Source organism: Coturnix japonica, chromosome 3, assembly GCF_054131305.1.
Source record: "Coturnix japonica strain WE chromosome 3, WE-NBRP24, whole genome shotgun sequence".
Classification (NCBI taxonomy): domain Eukaryota; kingdom Metazoa; phylum Chordata; class Aves; order Galliformes; family Phasianidae; genus Coturnix; species Coturnix japonica.
Window position 1 is genome coordinate 102,059,406 of NC_140665.1, and position 19,947 is coordinate 102,079,352.

The window sequence follows — 19,947 nt, forward strand, 5'->3', positions numbered from 1 at the left end:
TGCTCAAAATATAGTATACAAATTTCCTGTCAGGAGAGAAAATGATCAGTTTTAAGGAAAGGAATAAAAATTAAGATCTGGCCTATTATCTGAATTTTGTTCAGTACTTTGTTTTTGCACTTTCTTTTTTCTCCCTCCACTCTCTAAACTTGCTTTCTGGAAGTAGGCACTAAGACAGTATGACCATAGGCTGTGCTTCAGGGAGTTAAAAACTTTCTGGGTACATGAAAGGAGACATAGCAAAGCCAGGAAATTCTATCTTTAGGGAAAACACATTTCAGGCTTCCAAAATTCCTTATAATATATTGAGTCGAATATTTCCCCAGATATTTTGTTCCTGTATTCCCTTCCCTTCCCTTCCCTTCCCTTCCCTTCCCTTCCCTTCCCTTCCCTTCCCTTCCCTTCCCTTCCCTTCCCTTCCCTTCCCTTCCCTTCCCTTCCCTTCCCTTCCCTTCCCTTCCCTTCCCTTCCCTTCCCTTCCCTTCCCTTCCCTTCCCTTCCCTTCCCTTCCCTTCCCTTCCCTTCCCTTCCCTTCCCTTCCCTTCCCTTCCCTTCCCTTCCCTTCTCTTTTTTTATTCATGGCAGAAAATTCAGACATAGTCTTAAAAATTTAGGCACAAACCTGTTGTCTGAATTAAGTTAACTGCTTCCTCATTACTTTCCATGCAATATTAATTCTAGTGATAGAATGTGATATTAATATTAATATAAACATGCCATTTGGAATTGTAATCCTAAAATAATTGTATATCATTGCTTTCATTATAATAAATGCACAAGCACAATACAAATCAATATTTCCTACCTAAAAGGCATAGGAATAAGCAAGTATAAATTAATCATTTTTACAGCTGTGAAATTAAACATTTTGTTTATTTAGTATCAAAATAAGGGAGGTGAAATTTAAACTTCAATACTTTTATTTTTTTCCCCCCAAATTTTGAAGTGAACATTTCCTACAGATTGTATTTGACTACTTAAATCTATATTTCAAAAGCCTCCAAACATCCACCCATTGATAATCAGACTTATTTACAGAGCTTTGGAACATCCTACTGAAACTGTGACTACAACATTCCTTAAATAACAGCCTCACAGCATCATTTCTCTGTTTTGTTTTTACACTGTTGGTCTTCACTACTGAAGTTCATCATCATCGTTTCTTTTTTCTCCAGCTATGTGATGGTATGTGATGAATTTGTTTTACTACACTGAGGACATAGAACCATAGAATCACAGAATTATAGAATAGCTTGAGTTGGAATGGACCTTGAGGATCATCAAGCTCTAATGTCCCTTGCAGGAAGGACCACCAACTTCCACATTTAATACCAGCCCAGGCTGCCCAGGGCCCCATCCAACCTGGCCTTGAACACCTCCAGGAATGAATGGGGCATCCACAGCCTCTCTGGGCAGCTGTTCCAGCACTTCACCACTCATATAGTAAAGAACTTCCCCCTGATATCCAACCTAAATCTTCTTTCTTCAACTTAAAACCATTTCTCATAAAAGAGAGATGTAAAACGTGGAATATAAAAGAAGGGACTGAGTCAGGATGGTGGAGAGGGGGGGCTGGAATTTGGGAGTATGGTTCCATCTCCCAGCCTTACCTACATCCCTCCACTCTGGCTCCAGCGCTCTCAGCCTTTGTCTGAACCTGCTTCTCTACTGAAGTTCCTTTCTTGCTTTCATCAGTTCTCATCACATTATTAACTAAAAGGAACCTGTTCACATGGAAGGAAGGAAGGAAGGAAGGAAGGAAGGAAGGAAGGAAGGAAGGAAGGAAGGAAGGAAGGAAGGAAGGAAGGAAGGAAGGAAGGAAGGAAGGAAGGAAGGAAGGAAGGAAGGAAGGAAGGAAGGAAGGAAGGAAGGAAGGAAGGAAGGAAGGAAGGAAGGAAGGAAGGAAGGAAGGAAGGAAGGAAGGAAGGAAGGAAGGAAGGAAGGAAGGAAGGAAGGAAGGAAGGAAGGAAGGAAGGAAGGAAAAGATGGAACAATGTTGCAGCATCAAGAAAGACATTCATCAGAATGTCCTCTATCATCAAAACCCCTTTTTGCAAGGTGTTGAATCACAGTATGGTTGTTTGGAAGGGACCTCTGAAGATCAGCTGGTCCTATCTTCCTGATTAAGCAGGGCCATCAAAGCAGGTTGCCAAAGACCACAGCTTCTGAGTATCTCCACAGATGGAGATTCCATGGTCTCTTCGGGAAATCTATTTCACTGCTTTGTCACCTCAATGGAAAAGCAATTATTTCTGCTACATAGAGTGAACCTCTTGTGCTCCAGAAAGGGTAGTTAAACACTGGAATAAGCTCCCCGGGGAGGTGGTGTAGTCACTGTTCCTGGATGTGTTTAAGAGCTCTTAGGATGTGGTGCTAAGAGATATGATTCAGCTCAGTCATGATTCTCTCTTTGTCATCCATTTCAGGTTCAAATACCTTTAAATCCATTTGAAGCATGGAGTATTTTGTCTAATTGTTGTAATAGTAGCCAATATCCCTGTGATTCCAGGTTAAATGTGCACTCAGAGTCAATCAAATTTGTAATCTCATTAAACGGAAGAATAACAAGTTCATTTGACAGCATCTGTTTTCTGTAAACCCATATTGATTAGTATTAATTATATTATCCCTCCTTAATTTTTCATTAACCGAGTCCTCACTCATATAATACATTAGTGGGCAAGAAACTGATACTGTATTTTTAAGCATCTAATTAAGTAGACATTTCTGGAATTTTCTCAACAAATTTGCCTCTATGTTTCATCCAGTCATAAAAAAGAAATATCTATTTTCCACACAGATGATCATTTACCTGAAAACTCCTCAAATTGTTGCATTCTAATATACTGAGCAGCCACAGATGAATTCAGTTCTTATTCATGGTTAGTTTTCACTCACAGTTCTTCTGTTATCTCCTCCTGAGGCATAAATAACAACTGCTATCAGAGACAGGTTGCTGAACCCAATAGTCTGGTTTGGTACTGTTCTTACACTGGTCTGGTTTGGTACTGTTCTTACACTGGTCTACATACTTTGTACATAGTGCCTATGTACTCATGCATAGAGCAAATATAGCACTTTAAAATGAGAATCTTACAGAATCAATAGGATATATGTTTTTTTCTTATTCTTGAAGCTTTGTGAACCTGAAAGTTAAAGGAATAAAATGGCTTTCTGCAATTTCAAATGTAGCATTGAAAACAAACAGATATCAGATAGTTGTAACAAAAAAAGAAAATCACTTGAAAGAAAATGTGAAATATTTCCACTCCTTTTGCCACCAAATCCCCACAAAATGACTATGAAATCACATCTGCTCATGTCTATCTTAAGCATTTTTCTGCAGAATATAATCTGAAATACAGCAAAAAAAGCCCTCATGAATACTCTATGTAGATAATACATATCATGTATAAAATATGCAAGGGAAACAAGCAGGAATCTGTAGCTCACTAATTACATATCCATTCATGTGAAACATGGTATTCCTCCTTGGAGCAGGCTGAACCATGCTTAATCATGCAGCAAATGTGCAGTGTGGTTGCATGACCTGACTGTTTGAAAAGAAGATCTTTGTGAGGGTCACTTGGATTTCCAGGCACTGAAGAGGGTTGGGTTTTGACACTGTCCCAAAGGCTGTCATTGTCTGATCCACCCATGGTTCCTGATTATTTTTCAGTTTTCAGTGTACTTGTCCTTCAGACTTCACATATGTGTGGAGTTCAATAAGTAGCCCTATAGGGAAAGGGCCAAAGAATACTGCTAATAAATGGAGCTGAAATCAACCCCCATCCTGCCAAAATCCACATGTATTTTTTTATTGACTCAAATGAGTACTAAATAGGGTCATTTGGACTAGATGATCTTATAGGTCCTTTCCAACCTTGTGATTCTATGATTCTTAAGGATAGCCTCAAATCTCTGAGTACTAGAACTCAAGGAAATAATACGACATTGTCTCTCTTCTGGGATATTCTGGGATATTCCCACCTGTTTCTTGTTGAAAGCAAGAAACAGGTGGGTTCTGTTTGACCTGACATAAATGTTTAGGTTGCCTATGAGATGGGGTTCTTTTAGTTCCGACTTGAGGTTAGTCAGCAGACACAGCAGAAACAGATCTTCACATGAATACTTTACATCTTGTGTATGCCCATGTCAGGGTGCCTTGAGTCCTGGCCAGAAGCCCTGAAGTATGGGACAGAAAGATATGAAATGGGACCTACAAGAGCTCCACCTTGTAATCATTCCATTCTATTTTATTCTACCCTACACTACCCTACCCTACCCTACCGTACACTATCCCATCCTTTCCTTTCCTATCCTGTTCCATTCCATTCCATCCCATCCCATCCCATTCCAAATTCTATTCTATTTTAATGTATATAATATTATACATTATATACTATTACACATCATATTATTTACTATAAATAAAACAGAAAGCCAGTGAGTCAGGAACTTCTGACATTGGCCTTCTACCTTTCCTTCCTACTACATAACCTTTGTTGATAGTTGCAGTAGCTCATTAGTCTGATTTAAATTATGTATGGATATTATTATATGAATTTTACAGAAAGTTTTAATGATCTTCTTCAGGGACTCAAGTATCTTTACTGCTCTTTTACACAGTTTTGGATTATCTATATGTCAGAGGTGATAAATGTTAACATTTTATGTAATGAAACATAATCAGTTCCTTTAAATGAACAAACAGCTGAGAGGGAGAAACCATTGAAATTTGAGATATTAATAGCAGCTGAGACTGGATAGTCCAAATCCATCCCCAACCATTCTACCTGAATGAGAATTGAATAGAACCCAACTAAAATTTTGACATGCCATTAGTAAAAAAAAACTGCACAGATCTGCAAATGAATGTACCAACAAACATAGACTGAAACATGTTCACTGCCCCAAATATATTTTCCAGCTGCTCGAAACAGAGGGAGGAATTCACAGACCCGGAATCCTACTGCCTGTGTGTTGTGCAGTAGGGCATCCAGCATTGCTATGAAGGTAACAAGTGATAGGGAATCCATCACTTCCTTGGCTATTTCATGAAAACCAATTTTCAACACAAGTTTGTGACCTCTCTCTGGTTCGTGTCTACTGGTTTGAATACAGAATCTTCTAGAATGAAATCTTTTGAAGTTTAATTGTATGGATATGGCCAGACTGTGGACGGTTGTCCTGAAGACAATGGTCTTGAATCTACCTAGGCAGATTAATAAAAGTTAACAATCTGGAGTCAAAGCTGTAATACCAGCTTCTCTCATTTATTTTTAAGTGAAGATGGGATTAATATTTTTTCCTTTTCTATCCAAATTTTAAGTGCTTAGTCAAGCTAGGCTTCCTCCATTAGGGATAGGTTAAGCAACTAGTTTAAATATATGCCTGACCTCTCAATATAAAAAATCAGATACTTATGCAAAGCTGTGCTTTCCTTGAGGGGATGAGTGAAAGGCAGATTGAAGACAGGTCAGAAAATGCTGTGATAACAATAAAAAAACAAGCAAAGGTAAACCAGTAAAGGTCCCTCTCTTCAGCATGCCTTTCCATAGACCATGGTGCAGTGGTTTTTATTCTGTTCTGGTGAATGAAGGATTGTTTAATTATTTTGTTTTCCTTTTTATTTTCAAATCTTAGGAAATCTTAAATGAGAATTTTGCTTGTTCATTTTTCAGGTCCAATTATCTTGGCATACTTCCAGCAGTTTATTCATCAAGAGTCCATTTTCACTAATATGCTCTCTGCTGACCATTCCTAATTTTCTGTGCAGTTTTATTACTTGTTTTACACTGTATATGAATTGTCAAAGGCTCAGCGCCTTGATAACTGCTTAGTTTAGCTGACTGTAATGATGCCCCAGGATAGTTCATTAATATATGTGTAAAATGTGTATTGACAAAAATGTGTGAAAAATGAATGGCTTTGGATAGGGACAGTAATGGAACTCATCTTCTTGCCCTTTCTTGTCTAGTCCAAGACTTTAGATGCAGAAATTGAGTTTCACAGGGTGTTGAAATCATTTGTGTATGCCACCAGTACAAGGGCTTGTGTTGTCACAGGTACCAAGACATAACTATTAATTACTGCCAGGCAGCTGTTCTTTTCACGGTTTCATGCATTTATGGACAAGAGTATCTAAGGAATTTGAGTGGGGATGGAAGATATGACACATGCTCTGGAATAGTGAACAGAGCCTAGGCAGGATGACTTATTTACTTCAAAAGAGGATTAATCTTGTGTGGGAGAAACTGAACTCAGCCCAGAGGTTCACAGAATCACAAAATGGTTAAGGTTGGGAGGGATATCTCAGTATCACTTAGTTCAACCACCCTTCTCAGAGCAGCACCATCTTGGATATGTTGCTCAGAGATGTATTCAGTCAACTTTGAAGAATATTTAAGGATTTCCACAACTTTTCTGGGAAACCTGGTCCAGAGTTTCAATACATTTACAGAGAAGAAAGGTTTTCTTGTTTTTTTAATGGAATTTCCTGCATTTCAGTTTTTGCTCATCACCTCCTTTCCTGTCACTGGACACAAATGAACAGTCTGGTTTTGTCTTGTTTATTCCTCCTCACTCTGTGGTGTTCATATACATTGCTAAGATAGATACACAGGACCTATGGGAAGCCCGTGCTCCAGAAGTGAGAGATGGACACCAACCAGAGTCTTCCTGGGCTGCTGAATTGGCAGCTGTTGACTGTGTGACTGAACCAAAACAGTACTTCATGTGCCACTATATTGTTCTTTATATAAACTATACTGCAGCTGTACACTCACTGAAAGAATGTATTTATTACTGTTTCAAGCATCTTTGGGTATTCAAGATACATACAAGAAATGGATGGATCTGGTGAAGGAGCTTTAAGAGACTTTTCCCACTCTAGAAACAAGAGAAAGAAGTATAGACAAGTATGTATAAAATGTTTCTAGGTGGTTATATGTGGGTGAATGAATCATGCCACCAGTATATTTGTTGGAATAAAATGACCACCAGCTTTTTCCTGAGTTGTGTAGGTATTTTCTGAGGGAGAGAGATCCTGAATGAGCAGAACTTTGTCCCACAGTTCAGTGCAATGCCAGTGATACTTCCTCCAAAAGCGGGCTGCTTTGAGTTACTTTAGAAGCTGCATTTATGCATCACTAATTCAAATAAATTTCCATTAGAACTATCAACAGAAAACCCAGATCATAAACCAACAATTTATGTCTTGAAGTCCATTAAGGCCTGAAGTTATTTCTTATTTCTTGGCCACGTCTTTTCAACAGCAAGGTGAATGCAAATACCAGTTAAGAAACCAGACACTGTTAGACTTGGCTTCTAGTGCCTATACAGAAACAGAACTGTATTTTTTTGGCAAGATATAAACGAACACAACCTCTCTAACAGAAGTGGGAGTTGCGTTGTTGAACATGTCCAAATGTTATCATATATCCTTCCTCAATTCTTCTATTTCAGTATATTCAGAATTTTTCAGAGTGGATCCCTCACTTCACATTGTCAGTTAGAAGGCAAATTTATACAAGCTCTCCATATGTAGTTTACATATAAAATCTGGTAGAGATGGATTACTTTTTCTTGTTGTTCTTTTTGCTTTTCATCTTCTTTGATGTTTCAGTGTCTACAAATTAGAGGCTATTGTTGCACATTGACATGTACTTTGGCACTGTACTTCTGCAAATCTGAGTGGGATTTTCTTTTCCTTTTTTAAATGGAGTGAGTGGAAAAAATTTACACACCAAAGTGAAGAAAGGTGGCCGAGCCAACCTTTCATGTGATTATATTTAAAATACTGATGAATTTGCCACTGTTGTATTTCCTCTGAGTTTGGATAAGAGTGTATACAGAACTGATCAGAAGAATTCAGTATCGCACCAGGGAAGCTGTATTTCCTAGAAGATTAAGTAGTAATATTAATTAGTGAGAGTTCATTTGACAGGGAACAGAGGTGGAGGTTGGATAAACTGAGTTCTAACATGTAGGAGTTGCCTTCCAAATCATTTCCTTTTCCACCTGAAATCTTTCTGAAGTCTTTACCACTGCAGCTTTGCACTTGGTGTGTCATTGTCTAGAATGACTCACAAAGTCATCCTTACAAGAACTGAAACAACACAGAAAGAAGGGCTGTCATCGGGTTCTTAAACAATTTTGAAAGATTATGTCTAGGAAACTGCTTTAAAATCACTTTTATTTTTTTACTTTTTTTTCCCCCCAGTAAAACTTCATTTCTTTTTGAAAACTTGGATAAACATCTAAGCTAGAGTTCCTTCACATCAAACCTGCAGAAGGATGCTAATTATACCTAAAGACATATTTTTGATTCTCATTGTTTCTTCCTGGGAAAAGTCAAACCCTGTACATTGTAATAGTGCTGACCATTAACTCAGGCCATTGGCTGAAGTAGGACTTGGAATTCAACTGCTATAAGCTTGCAAGAAGAAGGTTAAATAACTACTTTGAGGCTGTAGACAAATGGATTTGATTGATCCAGGCTTTCTATATTTCTTTCTGTGTAGATGGAGATGGACAATGATTCCTGTCACTTTTCTACTATGGGCAATTGAGAAAGAATAATCTAATGTAAATCAGCCAGTTGAGTTTGGATTCCTGTATTAGGACAGAACAAACTGCCTTGCGTTATATCTTTCTTTCATACACCAAGAATAAAACTGGGTTAACAGGTTCTAGGGGAGATAAATACTTAAGACTCAAAATTATTTGAGGTAGTCTATGTATAGTTTTAGTCTCTGTATATGTATATATATTTCCATAATATAGAAATAGTGTCATTGGTGTTCCTTTACTTTTATGTCTTACGTAGGTAGATCTTATGTCTAGGTCTTGTAGTGCAGAAGTGAAGATTATCCAGAGATGGAAGTTACTTTCAAGTGCAAGACAAATTAGAGTTAAATCAACATAGATTTTATTGCCGTGAAATGTTCAGTCAAATGTGGTCATTATTTTCATAAACTCATGTAAAACGGGTAGCTTGTATTGCAAATAGAAATATAAAAGGCCATGTTTTTCACCACTGAACTGTAAATTAAGTTAGAGTAAGTGGAAAGAAAGGAAAACAAATAATAAAACAAAAAAGCCAGTTCCTAAACCAATAAATAGGACATTGTTGGTGACCAAGTGTGCACTCACATGTAAATACAATCACAACGGCTGCTGTACAGAACAGAATTAATAACATAAAATAAAGAAAATTGAAGAAAAGGAATAAAAGAAAATAATAAAAAATTAGACTTTTTAGATGACCTTCACTTGGCAAAGGAAAATGACATTGTTTTCCTCTCTCCTCATTCCCCCCACACAGTTGTACTTAAAGTCCTGTTGAACCTATAATGTGGGCAGAGGCAGATGATATCTTTACAGTTAGAGTTCCTATGTAGTTATATTTGTTTATCTTTGCCTTGTGTGGCAGTCTTATGTCTTCTATTACCACCGTATTGTTTTGTTTGTTTTTTTTTTTTTTCCTGTTGTCCATAAAAATGAAGATTTGAGCAGCAGAACGTTGTCTCCAAAAGCTAAAGGAAAGTCAAATGGCAATGGAAATCATCAGCAGCTCTTTCGGATACCTAGGATATCTAAGACAAAAAATGCTTTCTGGTATTACGAAACAAACAAACAAACAAAGCAAAAGGCAGTTAAAGAAATTAGCTCTTCGGACATTAAAGCAGCCCCTCTTCAGACTTGCTGTAAAATGGTGAGTAGCAGATGTACCACTGAATCACATTCAACAGAAGAGTTGAGCTGAGGAAATACACAGAGGTCTCGGATTTGGAGGGACTGTATATTGCACCTGCTTAGTAGCAGATTTTTAGTTGTTTTTAGGAACAGATAAAGAGAAGCTTCAAAGGGCAGATTCCTTCCTGATTTGGAGAGGGGAAGTCTTTTCCCAACAGTTACTGGAGATTATATTTTAAAGAAATGTGAATGAAAGATCTGAATTCACCCCTTGTGCCAGTTTTCCAAGGCAATAGAATGACACCTGGAAAGAATTAAGGTTTAGGATGGCAGCATGAAGGACAGAACCCTTGGCAGAGTTCAGCTGTCAGTTGTACGTTGCTGCTTGTTTCCCTTTCACAAGACACTAAATACTGCACCAGTCCTCATCATCTGTGTAGAATTCTCCTTTAGCTACACATCTCTGCCATTTCATAGTATTAACTGAAGTCTTTGTGAACAGAAATCCAGTTCTTAGGATAGAGGTTGGAGGTGAGAACTTCACTCATAGCTCTGACAGAGACTTACCTTCAAAACTTAGTCAATGCACAATCTCACTGTGCCCACCTTACTGACAATAAATAACATCTTACTCTATAAAGACTGGTTAATCAGCGTGATTACTTCATGTTTAAGTTGTTAATATATCCAAGTAGCAGTGGCTGGTCTTTGTCACACAGCTGTAGTACTCAATGCATTTTATGGTCATGGTGGGAAAAAAGCAATATATACAAAGCTGGGAAAAAGCCTGAAGTACCACATGACCCAAATACTCAGACAGCTCTTGAGAGAGGGATCTAAGCATTTCTAGGCTTCCAAAATTGTAATGACTCATAGGTGTGGACATTTTTTTGTATTTAGATGTTTTTGACCAGTGTGGAATAAGCAATTCCATCACCTCACAAAGCAAGAACTTCTTTTTGTCAGGTAAAGTTTATTTCAAAGTCAAAGAGGTACAAATACACTTGAATTTGTTACCAGTGAGCACTCAGTAACTTCAAACCATGCCTGTCCTTCAGGCTGATCTAATTCATGAGTGTGTTTTGAGATGGGGATATTTCCACAGAGACGAAGTCTTAGAAATGGGTAAAAAAACCACCAAAAATCAAAAACAAAAATAACAAAACCATGGGAACAGTGTTCATGGATGTGTGGAAAATGGATGAGAACTTAGGCTAAGATGTTAACCAGAAGCTCAGTGAGTTAATCAGTTAAAACCATGCTGGATTATTCAATTTTGAAAGCCAAAGGCTTTCTGATGTCAAACTATTCCAATAGATAATTCAGCAGAAGAAGGAATAACAAATAATTTTTCTTTCAATAAAATTAAGTACCAATAAAAATAAATAGCAAAGCCTGTGAATGACAATAAACATTGCAGTTAACTTTTTAAAAAGGATTATTATTATTTTTTTTAATATGGTGAGATTCCAAAGGAAAAACAGGAAAAATGGAGATGCAGACTCAAATAGACTCTTAATGGTAAGAATTTCTAGGAGTTCAATCAACTTGAACCAGATCTGTACTGAAACCTTCCCAAAAATCCACAGAGGTCATTAAGGCTTAAACTGAAAGTTCAGGGTCTTTAAGAACATCCAGGTTTGTTCGTATTTATAGATCAAGTGATCATAAAGATGAAAAAAGTTGTTGCCAGCAGAGCAAGGGCTCATAGGGATTCTGCAATTACAAAAGGTGCAGCTCCTTAAATAAACTACTGTTGGAACGTTGGATCACATCCCAAACAGGTGTATATTTAAAACAATTCTGTATACATGTTATTCAAATATCAGGCATGGTTGTATTAAGTCGCATGGTTGTAATAAGTCGTTGCTTTCTTAACACTTTTACAGAATAGTCTACACAGTCATTTCCCCACCTCCAGAAGACCGATATTTTACCGAGAAACATGAAAAGGGTTTTCAAACACTTTTTTGTTCTCTCCTCCCTCCACCAAAAAATTTGAATTTATTCACATCTTGAAGTAGAGAACCACAATTAAATCACTTCACAGTACATTTTCATGCGGCAAACCTGCAAAAGTGACACAGCCAAATATTTAATTTTTTTCCCCTTTTTTCTTTCTCCCCTTCAGTTTGGACAATAGAAAATAATTTTCCTTTTCACTTTTAATCAGTGGTTACTTATGCCCACACACAAGTATTTCATGGAGATGTATGTATTTCCCTCATTTCCCTGCATACAGGGAGCCTAGATAGATGGCATTAAAGTAGATACCTAAGCTATATATATGAGCAAAGACAAATCTTGAGCAAAAGTAAAGGAATGCTTTGTTTTGTTTCAGATTTCAACATAGAAGGAAATAGGGACTCAGCTAGATTTAGCATGCTTTCTCACCTTGATGGCAATCTTCTTATTGATATCAAAAAGGACGGTATCATACCATAAACATTTTGTTTTCTTCCATACATTTGAAGGGTGAGACTGATCAAGTTAATCATCTGGTTCCCTACATCATAGATGTAAATACCTTTGGAGAGTTTTTATAGTCTCTAAGTCAATAAAACTAAAGCAGGTCATGAACAGTTTTGTGTGTCTTAACTAGCACTAGAAAAGTATAATGAATATGAATGCTTTTAGTCCTGTCCTCCTACATATCTAGTTGGAAAAAAAAGACACACTTTCAGGGCATGATTATTTTGAGATGGGATGAACTGTACTGTTAAGCGCCTTTCCCTCTCTTCTGATTACAGGGAGCAGAGGGTGACTAGCCCAGTAGTAACCATATGCAGTACGAAAAAACACTATTAAATTCCAGTTATTATCAGTGGAGAAAGGCGTGAACTTCCAGATGACCCCTTCTATCTGTCTTAGAAACTTGGTGCGCAGGTTGGGTGGCCACCTATACATCTCCAGTGCTGTCTTAGGGGGTCCTCCAGCTCCTCTTCCAGGAGTCCCAATCTCCTACATGTATTCTGTTATTTCTACCAAAATTGTGGCTTCCTTAGATAACCTAAAGTATCTCAAATGACTCTAAACATTTACATGAGGAAAATTATATTCATTTTCCTGCTGTAGAAAGAGATGAATCATGTTTGGGAAGAAATAAACTGGTTCTGCTGCTTTTAGATAGGGTTTACTTGGTCAGCACAACCCCATGCTATGGCATGAAAAATCCTTCCTAATTTTCTCAATAAAATAATATCAGAGAAACAAGAAAAGGAACTGAATGAATGTCTGTAGCTGCAAAAAGGCTGTGGACTCGAAGAGGCTTAGTTCAAACTATGTCTCCAATGTTCCTTTGTGAGGATGTGTGCTGAGTGGTGAAGAAATATTTCTGATGTACATTAGTAAGGTCATTAATCACATAACTGCTGTGGACCATGCCAATCTGACATATATGTCATTTTGGTATTACTTTAGAGACTTTTATTTTAATGTAAATAAGCGGATTCTGTTAGACCTCTGCACCTCAGCTGGATTTCAGAAGACAGTAAAGCAGCAGGAACAAGCTGTTGGAGAAAAGAAAGTATCATAAAATGAAGGCAACACAAAAGAAGACTCCGATCGCCTGCATTGATCCTGCTGAATAGAGACCTGGGTACGGCAGACTGCGGCACTGTGGGATCAGGGACTGAGAAGACAGAGAACAGAAGCCCATATAGTCTTTTAATCTGAAGTTCACAGGGGATCAGGGCTCTTAATGAAACTATTGAGGTGTGCTGTTTTTCATTTAGTCTGCCATATTCTGCTCACAGGAGATGCTTCAGTTGCTGCTTGAATAGCCAGGACAGATTCCTAACGGGTTCTGGCCTCATTTCAGTGCAGCTTTATTATACATTCCCATGTGGGGAGACACAACCCCCAGCACCGAACAGTTCATCTGTCCCATGACCTGTGGATTCCTCTCTTGACAGGTTTCCATAATGTCTTCCCAATGGTGAGTGGATCAGGCATGGACCAGAGGAAGCCCTTCTTCCAATCTATCCAGCATGCAAGCAAAGCCAGAATGCTGGAACTGCATGTCCCACAGCTGACGTGCTGGCCCTAACTGTGCTGCCAGAGAAGAAAGTGCTTCATGTTAGCCTGCAACAAACGCCATGTGCCACCCCAGCCAAGTCCAGAAGTGCTTATAAAAAACAGTGTAAGTGTATCATTCAGAACAATCAAATACTACATGCACGAAAAGTAGTTTAGAGCAACATAAATCTTAAAAAAAGTGACAATTTCATCACACAATTACTGTACACTGCTGTTCTTAGGGTTGAATACGTTCCTCTCTCTTTTTCTCTCTGTTTTAATCTTTCTCTTTTTTCTTCCCTTTTTAAAATTTTTATTATTTTTTTTGGGGGGGGGTCTTGTTTTGTTTTGTTTTGTTTTGTTTCTGTTTGCTTTTTCTTTCTTTCCCCCCTTGTTTTTCTTTCTTTTTTTTCCCCCTTTTTTTTGGATTTGGTCCACTGGAGATAAATCGCCCTCAATGATATATATATTTAAAAAAAATATCAGCAGCAAGACTCTCTTGAAATAGATTCTGTTTGATGTAGCTAGTCTGTCTTTTCTGTTTTGCCCTCTTTCACAGCAGCCTCTGAAGTTTTCCGTAGGGGGGCTTTCTCCGAGTTGGCGTGTCCTTGGCCGGATTCCGCTGCTCCTCCGTTTTTGTGCGATGTGTGCTTTTCCAAGTAGTTCAGCATTTCACTGAGAACAGTTTGGAAAGTGCTTAGGGCAGCACATATTGCAGGAGTTCCGAAACCGTGAGTGATCAAACTGTAGATGGGAAAGAGAAAGAAAAAAGAAGTGCATGCACGCACGTAAATATATATACAACTACATACATAGAAGTGTTTGCAGTATGCATCTTTTAGACTGAAAATCGAGACTTACTCCCTAAACTATTTATTACCTGTGAGAGAAACAGAAAATAAAAGCAGAGCAGTGAGAGCAGACTGCATACAGCTTCAAAGGTTGCTTTTGGTAGGAGCAGCACTTCTGAAGCACTGTGGGACAGATTTGTGGATTGCAGATTGACACGGTATTGTTGACTTCAAAGCCAAGAAGGGATCCATGCCCTAGGCTGCCCAGCACTGCTACTTTTCCAGTCCTAGAAGGTTTGGTTCCTGTTTCCTTAGGTGAACAAAGCCAAGTCTGTGTGGCTTATTCACAGGTCAGACTTGTAAGCAACAAGCACAGATTATTATGATTATTTACTGAATGTGGCTCTGAACAGCCTGGTCTGGTGGCTGGTGACACTGCACATAGCAGGAGGGTTGAATCTAGATGATAACTGTGGTCCTTTTCAATCCAGGCCATTCTATGATTCTATGATGATTCTATGTTTCCATGTGGAGGTATGTATTGTTGCATACACAGTAGGAAATAAAGCAGTGCCAGGGCAACTGGCATCATTTGGTAATGACTGTGCTTGCTAAGCTCTCTGAGCATCCAACAGTGTGGAATCCAAAGCTGCCTTTGAGAATAACTCTTGGCCCAAACAATGCCCAGGAAATACTTCACCTAGAACTAGTTCAGTCAGGCTAAATACACAGACAAATCATCATAGAATCATATAATGACTCGTGTTGGAAGGAGACCTCAAGGATCATCAAGCTCCAACCCTCCTGCTGCATGTAGGGCCACCAGCATCCATATCTAAGACTAGATCAGGGTCAATGAGTTGCAAAAATAACGAGTTTGCAACACTCTTGCCTTGGTGGTGTTGAATTTCTTAGGGTGGATTTAGCTTATTGCAGCTTTAGTCCAAATAAGGTGTTTTCTTCAGATAACAGTTTGTTCTTCATGTTTCCTGCACTGCAAAGTACCTGAATTTTAGTAGTGCTTTTCACATAACAGTTACTGAAAAGAAGCATTAATGGAGTCTTATAATGGTTAAATCTCATCTAAGCTTAAGGATGCATTTCAGTGCACATATAGATACATATTGCATTTAGGCACCCAGCTTGTCTTCTACCTGCTGATCCAGAAATGTTTCTGTTGTCCACAGTTTCTGTGCCAGTCATCAGCTCTGCAAGGATTTTGAGATGTCAGAAATGGCACCAAAGTTCAATTTTTAAGCAACGGACTCCATTTCTGTCTGTCCAAATTATGTTTGTGTAGTGTAAGCTGTTCACATAAGGCCCATCTGGTACTAGACACCTTAAGATGGGTAACTAAATTCTTTTCATTCTTATAATAAATAATTTTGATTCGTTCTAGGTGGAAGAATGTGAATAAAAACAGAAGCAAAAGAAACCCAAAGCAAATAAACATAATCCTTCCAAATGTCTTTCTTCCATTTAAACATATAAGAGGAAAACTACTTCAAATACTGAAATATCATTGCATCCTATGCTAGTCAAGGTCTTATCCCCTGTGTAACTTAAGTTGTCTGATGCACCATGACAGTCAATTCCGATCTAACACACAGAGCCATGCATAGGTCAGAAACAGGAACAATTCACTACAATGGGAATTCCTCTCCTCCATATTTTGGCTTTTCAATCTTTAAAGCTGTTTCAGAAAATAGAGAAAAAAAAACAGTGGTCTGGGGAAAAGTGGTTATACAAGACATGGATGATTGCCAAGATGTTGAGCATATCAAAAACAAGCATGGGAAAGACTCTGAGATGTCTTTCATTGTGATCTTCCTGTCTCTGCTGGATGTGGGAACCTTGTTTGCTGGGAATGCCAGTATCCTGAGAAAGATACCAAGCTTAAGGAAGTCCTAACCAAAAGGAGGGTCCAGTGTGGAACTCTGTTTCAGATAGGGAACTTCCCAGTCTTTTGTGAAGGATTTTCTGAAAGCAATTAAAAGAATAGCTCAGTTTTGGAATGTTTATCCACCAGTCTTTCAGTCCATTTTCAGATCAGGAAGCTATGTTTATCCCTGGTTAGTACTGAGAGGAAAATGATAACAAAATATTTACGAGGACTATTTCATGGACATCAAATAATGATACCACATGACTCTTGAAGTTTGGACTTAGAGTAACATCCAAACCTTTTAACGAAAATGGATTTCATTTCAGGATCATCTTTTTTTGTTTTGTTATTATTATATACTTTTTTTTTTTTTTTGAGAAATGTCTGGCATATTAAGAAAAGAAATCATCATAATTGTCTTCTCTGTTTAATGTTTGCAAGGACTCGATGATCTCTAAGGTCCCTTCCAACCCGCACGAGACTATGATACTATGATACTATGATAATACCAGCTTTAACATACATATAAGAGTATTTTAGCCCTTTCAAGTCCAAGATTTCAATCAGGTGATTTCAAGATTTTGTGTTGGAATTTATCTTCATTTTTATTCTTTGCAAGTCCAAAGAAATGAAAACGTGAAGGAACTCACATTATCAGAAAGCAAGAAAAATGAAGTCAAAATATATCAGTACTAGCTGTAATATCTAACGATTTTTGCATTGCTTGTGTGGTCTTCTGAGCCACATTCTGGGGAACTGACTAAACCAAGAAATACATAAAATATTTATGAACTTTTGTGCAAAATAAACCAGTTATCTGTATAAAAAGTACCTACAATCATTCATTTCCAGTAGATAGGAATACTAAGTTTAACAAAGGATTGACTAGAAAAGAATTCTCTTGGCCTTTTTGTCTTTGAACATTTCCACTCTTGAGCAAAAGGAATAGTGCTGTGTTCATATAATAGCTCAATATGCCCTGAAGAGTGAAATGGGAATACTGCAGTGAAAACTTAGAGAGAAAAAATCCATAGGGCTAAGAATGAGGGTAGAAAATGTTCTCAAATGCTGAACAAGTCTGCAGTAAACATCAGAATGGGACAAAACCTGATATTTAGGTGTGTAAGCAAAGGTGTCAACTTGTAGCTGTATCCAACTACAGAGCCTAAACTCCGTTTACAATCAAATTGACTTAACTCAGTTTCCTACACGGAAGAGTCTTCATTGATTTGAGATGCCCTATGGCACCTGAGTCATTCACGTGGAATTGGTAGACAAGATACAGAATTTAAGTTCACCTTGCTTCTAGGTATTCAGAGGCCAGACACTTTTATGGTTTCTTTTATGCATCTTTACATGTTGGTAGCAGATGCCAGTGTTTAGGCAACTGAGCTGAGCCCTGGGGCTTTACTCAATATATTCAGAGATGTCTGGAGTCTGGCACTTGAAAAAGAGACGTCTCCTTTATGAGAAGCTACTCCATCGATTCTGGGTGCACCATGAAGCTGAGTAAGAATGTGTTTTTGGTGCCACATCAGATGCCTTATGGTAACAAGATATTTGTGTCAAGCAAGCACACAACGCAGAGCATATACAGAATAGCACCATTTAAAAGAAGCAATAAACTGATGGTACATGCCATAATATCTGAAAAGAAGTTGTGTGCCACTGTTTCCTGAGCTATATCTTTTCATAGACAGTTAAGTCTTTGTCTACCTGAGAATCTTTAGCATACAGCTGATACAGAGATCCCATGATATCGGTATTTCAGTCTGAGCAGAATCTTGGATGTGTCTGAAAACTAATACTTATAGGAAAAGGATTTTATGGGATAAGTTATGGGTTTATCTCCTTTATAAATCCACTTTACGATATCATGGTATTTCTTATTAAAACTAAACAAAACAAGAGAAACTCAACAACCTTGAAGTAGCACTGAAGTCTAATAATAACCCAAGTTTTGATTCCTGTTGCATGTATTCTTCTCCACAGATGGAGTTATGCAAAACTTACTAAATTTCCCATGATGCTTGTTGAAAGAAACTATTTTATGGAAAATTTCTGACCAGCTCTCCATGTTATACTCCTGTGAGGGTACATTTTCTTTGGCCCCACTTTAATTAATGCACACAGAAAGGGAAAAAGACACTATCTGCTATTTTATCTTACATTTCTATCAGTAATTCCCACTACTCTAATTTTGGTGAGCTTTGTTTATCTGCAAGTCTTTGAAAAATCTAAGAAAGTTGGATAATACCCCTTTGCTGATGAAAGTAAGTTTCAATCTAGGGAGAAAATCTGATTTTACATTTAAATCCCAGGCAAAACAGGCAGCAGACTAATGGCAAAGTATTAAGATGTTTCCTGAAAGTCATATTTAATTGTGTGAGGTTTAGACTGACTGAGCTCCCAGTTCATTTTTGGTGTGCTTCCCACCTACAAAGAGAACTGCTTTCATTATATGACTTTCATTTGTGTTTAAGATCCTAAAATTAAACACAACGGTTTCATAATGGAATCATCTGGGTATTCGCAGCTTTCTAGTACACTTCATTGCAACTCCTATAAGTGAGAAACCTTATTGTTCTAAAAGATAAGGCTAAAATGTCTGATTTGGGTACTGCTCACAGAGAGATTCAGACAGAAGGCATCAAATATCAGGCCAACATATTATAAATCCTTATGCTTAAGGACATCCAGATCTCCCTGCAATCCTGCCTGGTGCTACGATGCAATTATGTCTGCTCATGTTTTAAAGATGGCCTTACTTAAAAATGAAAAGATCCAGCTCTGCCTGAAGGCTTGGGTTCTCATTTGGCACCTACCTCAAGGACTCCTCCATACCCTAGGCTGGTGAGACTTCGACTTGTGGCAAAAGAAACAGATTCTCTCTCTGTGGGGGAGCAAGAGGCCATCTGCACTGAATGTTTACAGCCTCATTTAAAATAAGTAAATACTTTAAAACAATAAAGAAAAAGCAAGCTCAAACTCATCGTTTGAAATTTCCCACAATTTTAAATGTGAAGAACCACTTCAAATTTAACAATGCATGGAAGATAACAAGTAGTGAAATCTGATAACATTTTGGATGTCTGTAAAGGAAATGGAAAAAGATTCAACTCTTACTGATACAAATAACTTATTAAGTTAGAGATGTCTTACTGATTTCTACTTATTGCAAGGTCTCCCTTATGAGGGTTGCCCAGAGAGCTAAATTGCAATAACTTCACTTCAGAAGGTCAGTGTTCCTAACTATGACACGTTAGACTGATAATTGAGATGAACACTGACCAGCATGTGCTACAGGGATAAACAGTCTATAGGATCAGAGAGGACAATATGATACAAAAAGCTGCCTTGAGGTGTAGGTTCTCATGCGTATTTTCCAGTCATAACCAAACAAGTATACTAAGGACACGCTCTTCAAACCACATGGTTAAATCCTTTATTGCATATAAAAGTAGGGAAAAACTGAGAGAGTAGCAATAAAAATTATGCTCTCTGTTCCCAAAGTATTCAATTTCAGCTCTGCAGATTTTGGATCTCAAGGATGAT

General features: G+C 37.9%; 1 protein-coding gene across 4 annotated transcripts in view; it reads right to left on the reverse strand.

The window, feature by feature from the left end:
* Positions 1–10,652: 10,652 nt before the first annotated feature.
* The window catches only part of TFAP2D (transcription factor AP-2 delta), a 53,763-nt gene continuing 44,468 nt past the window's right edge, over positions 10,653–19,947 (reverse strand). For all 4 annotated transcript variants that reach the window (XM_015859874.3, XM_015859876.3, XM_015859875.3 and 1 more), the window contains one exon: positions 10,653–14,460. In XM_015859874.3, the coding sequence (XP_015715360.2) occupies positions 14,241–14,460 (220 nt within the window). In that variant the 3' untranslated portion in view covers positions 10,653–14,240. The remainder of the gene's footprint in view (positions 14,461–19,947) is intronic.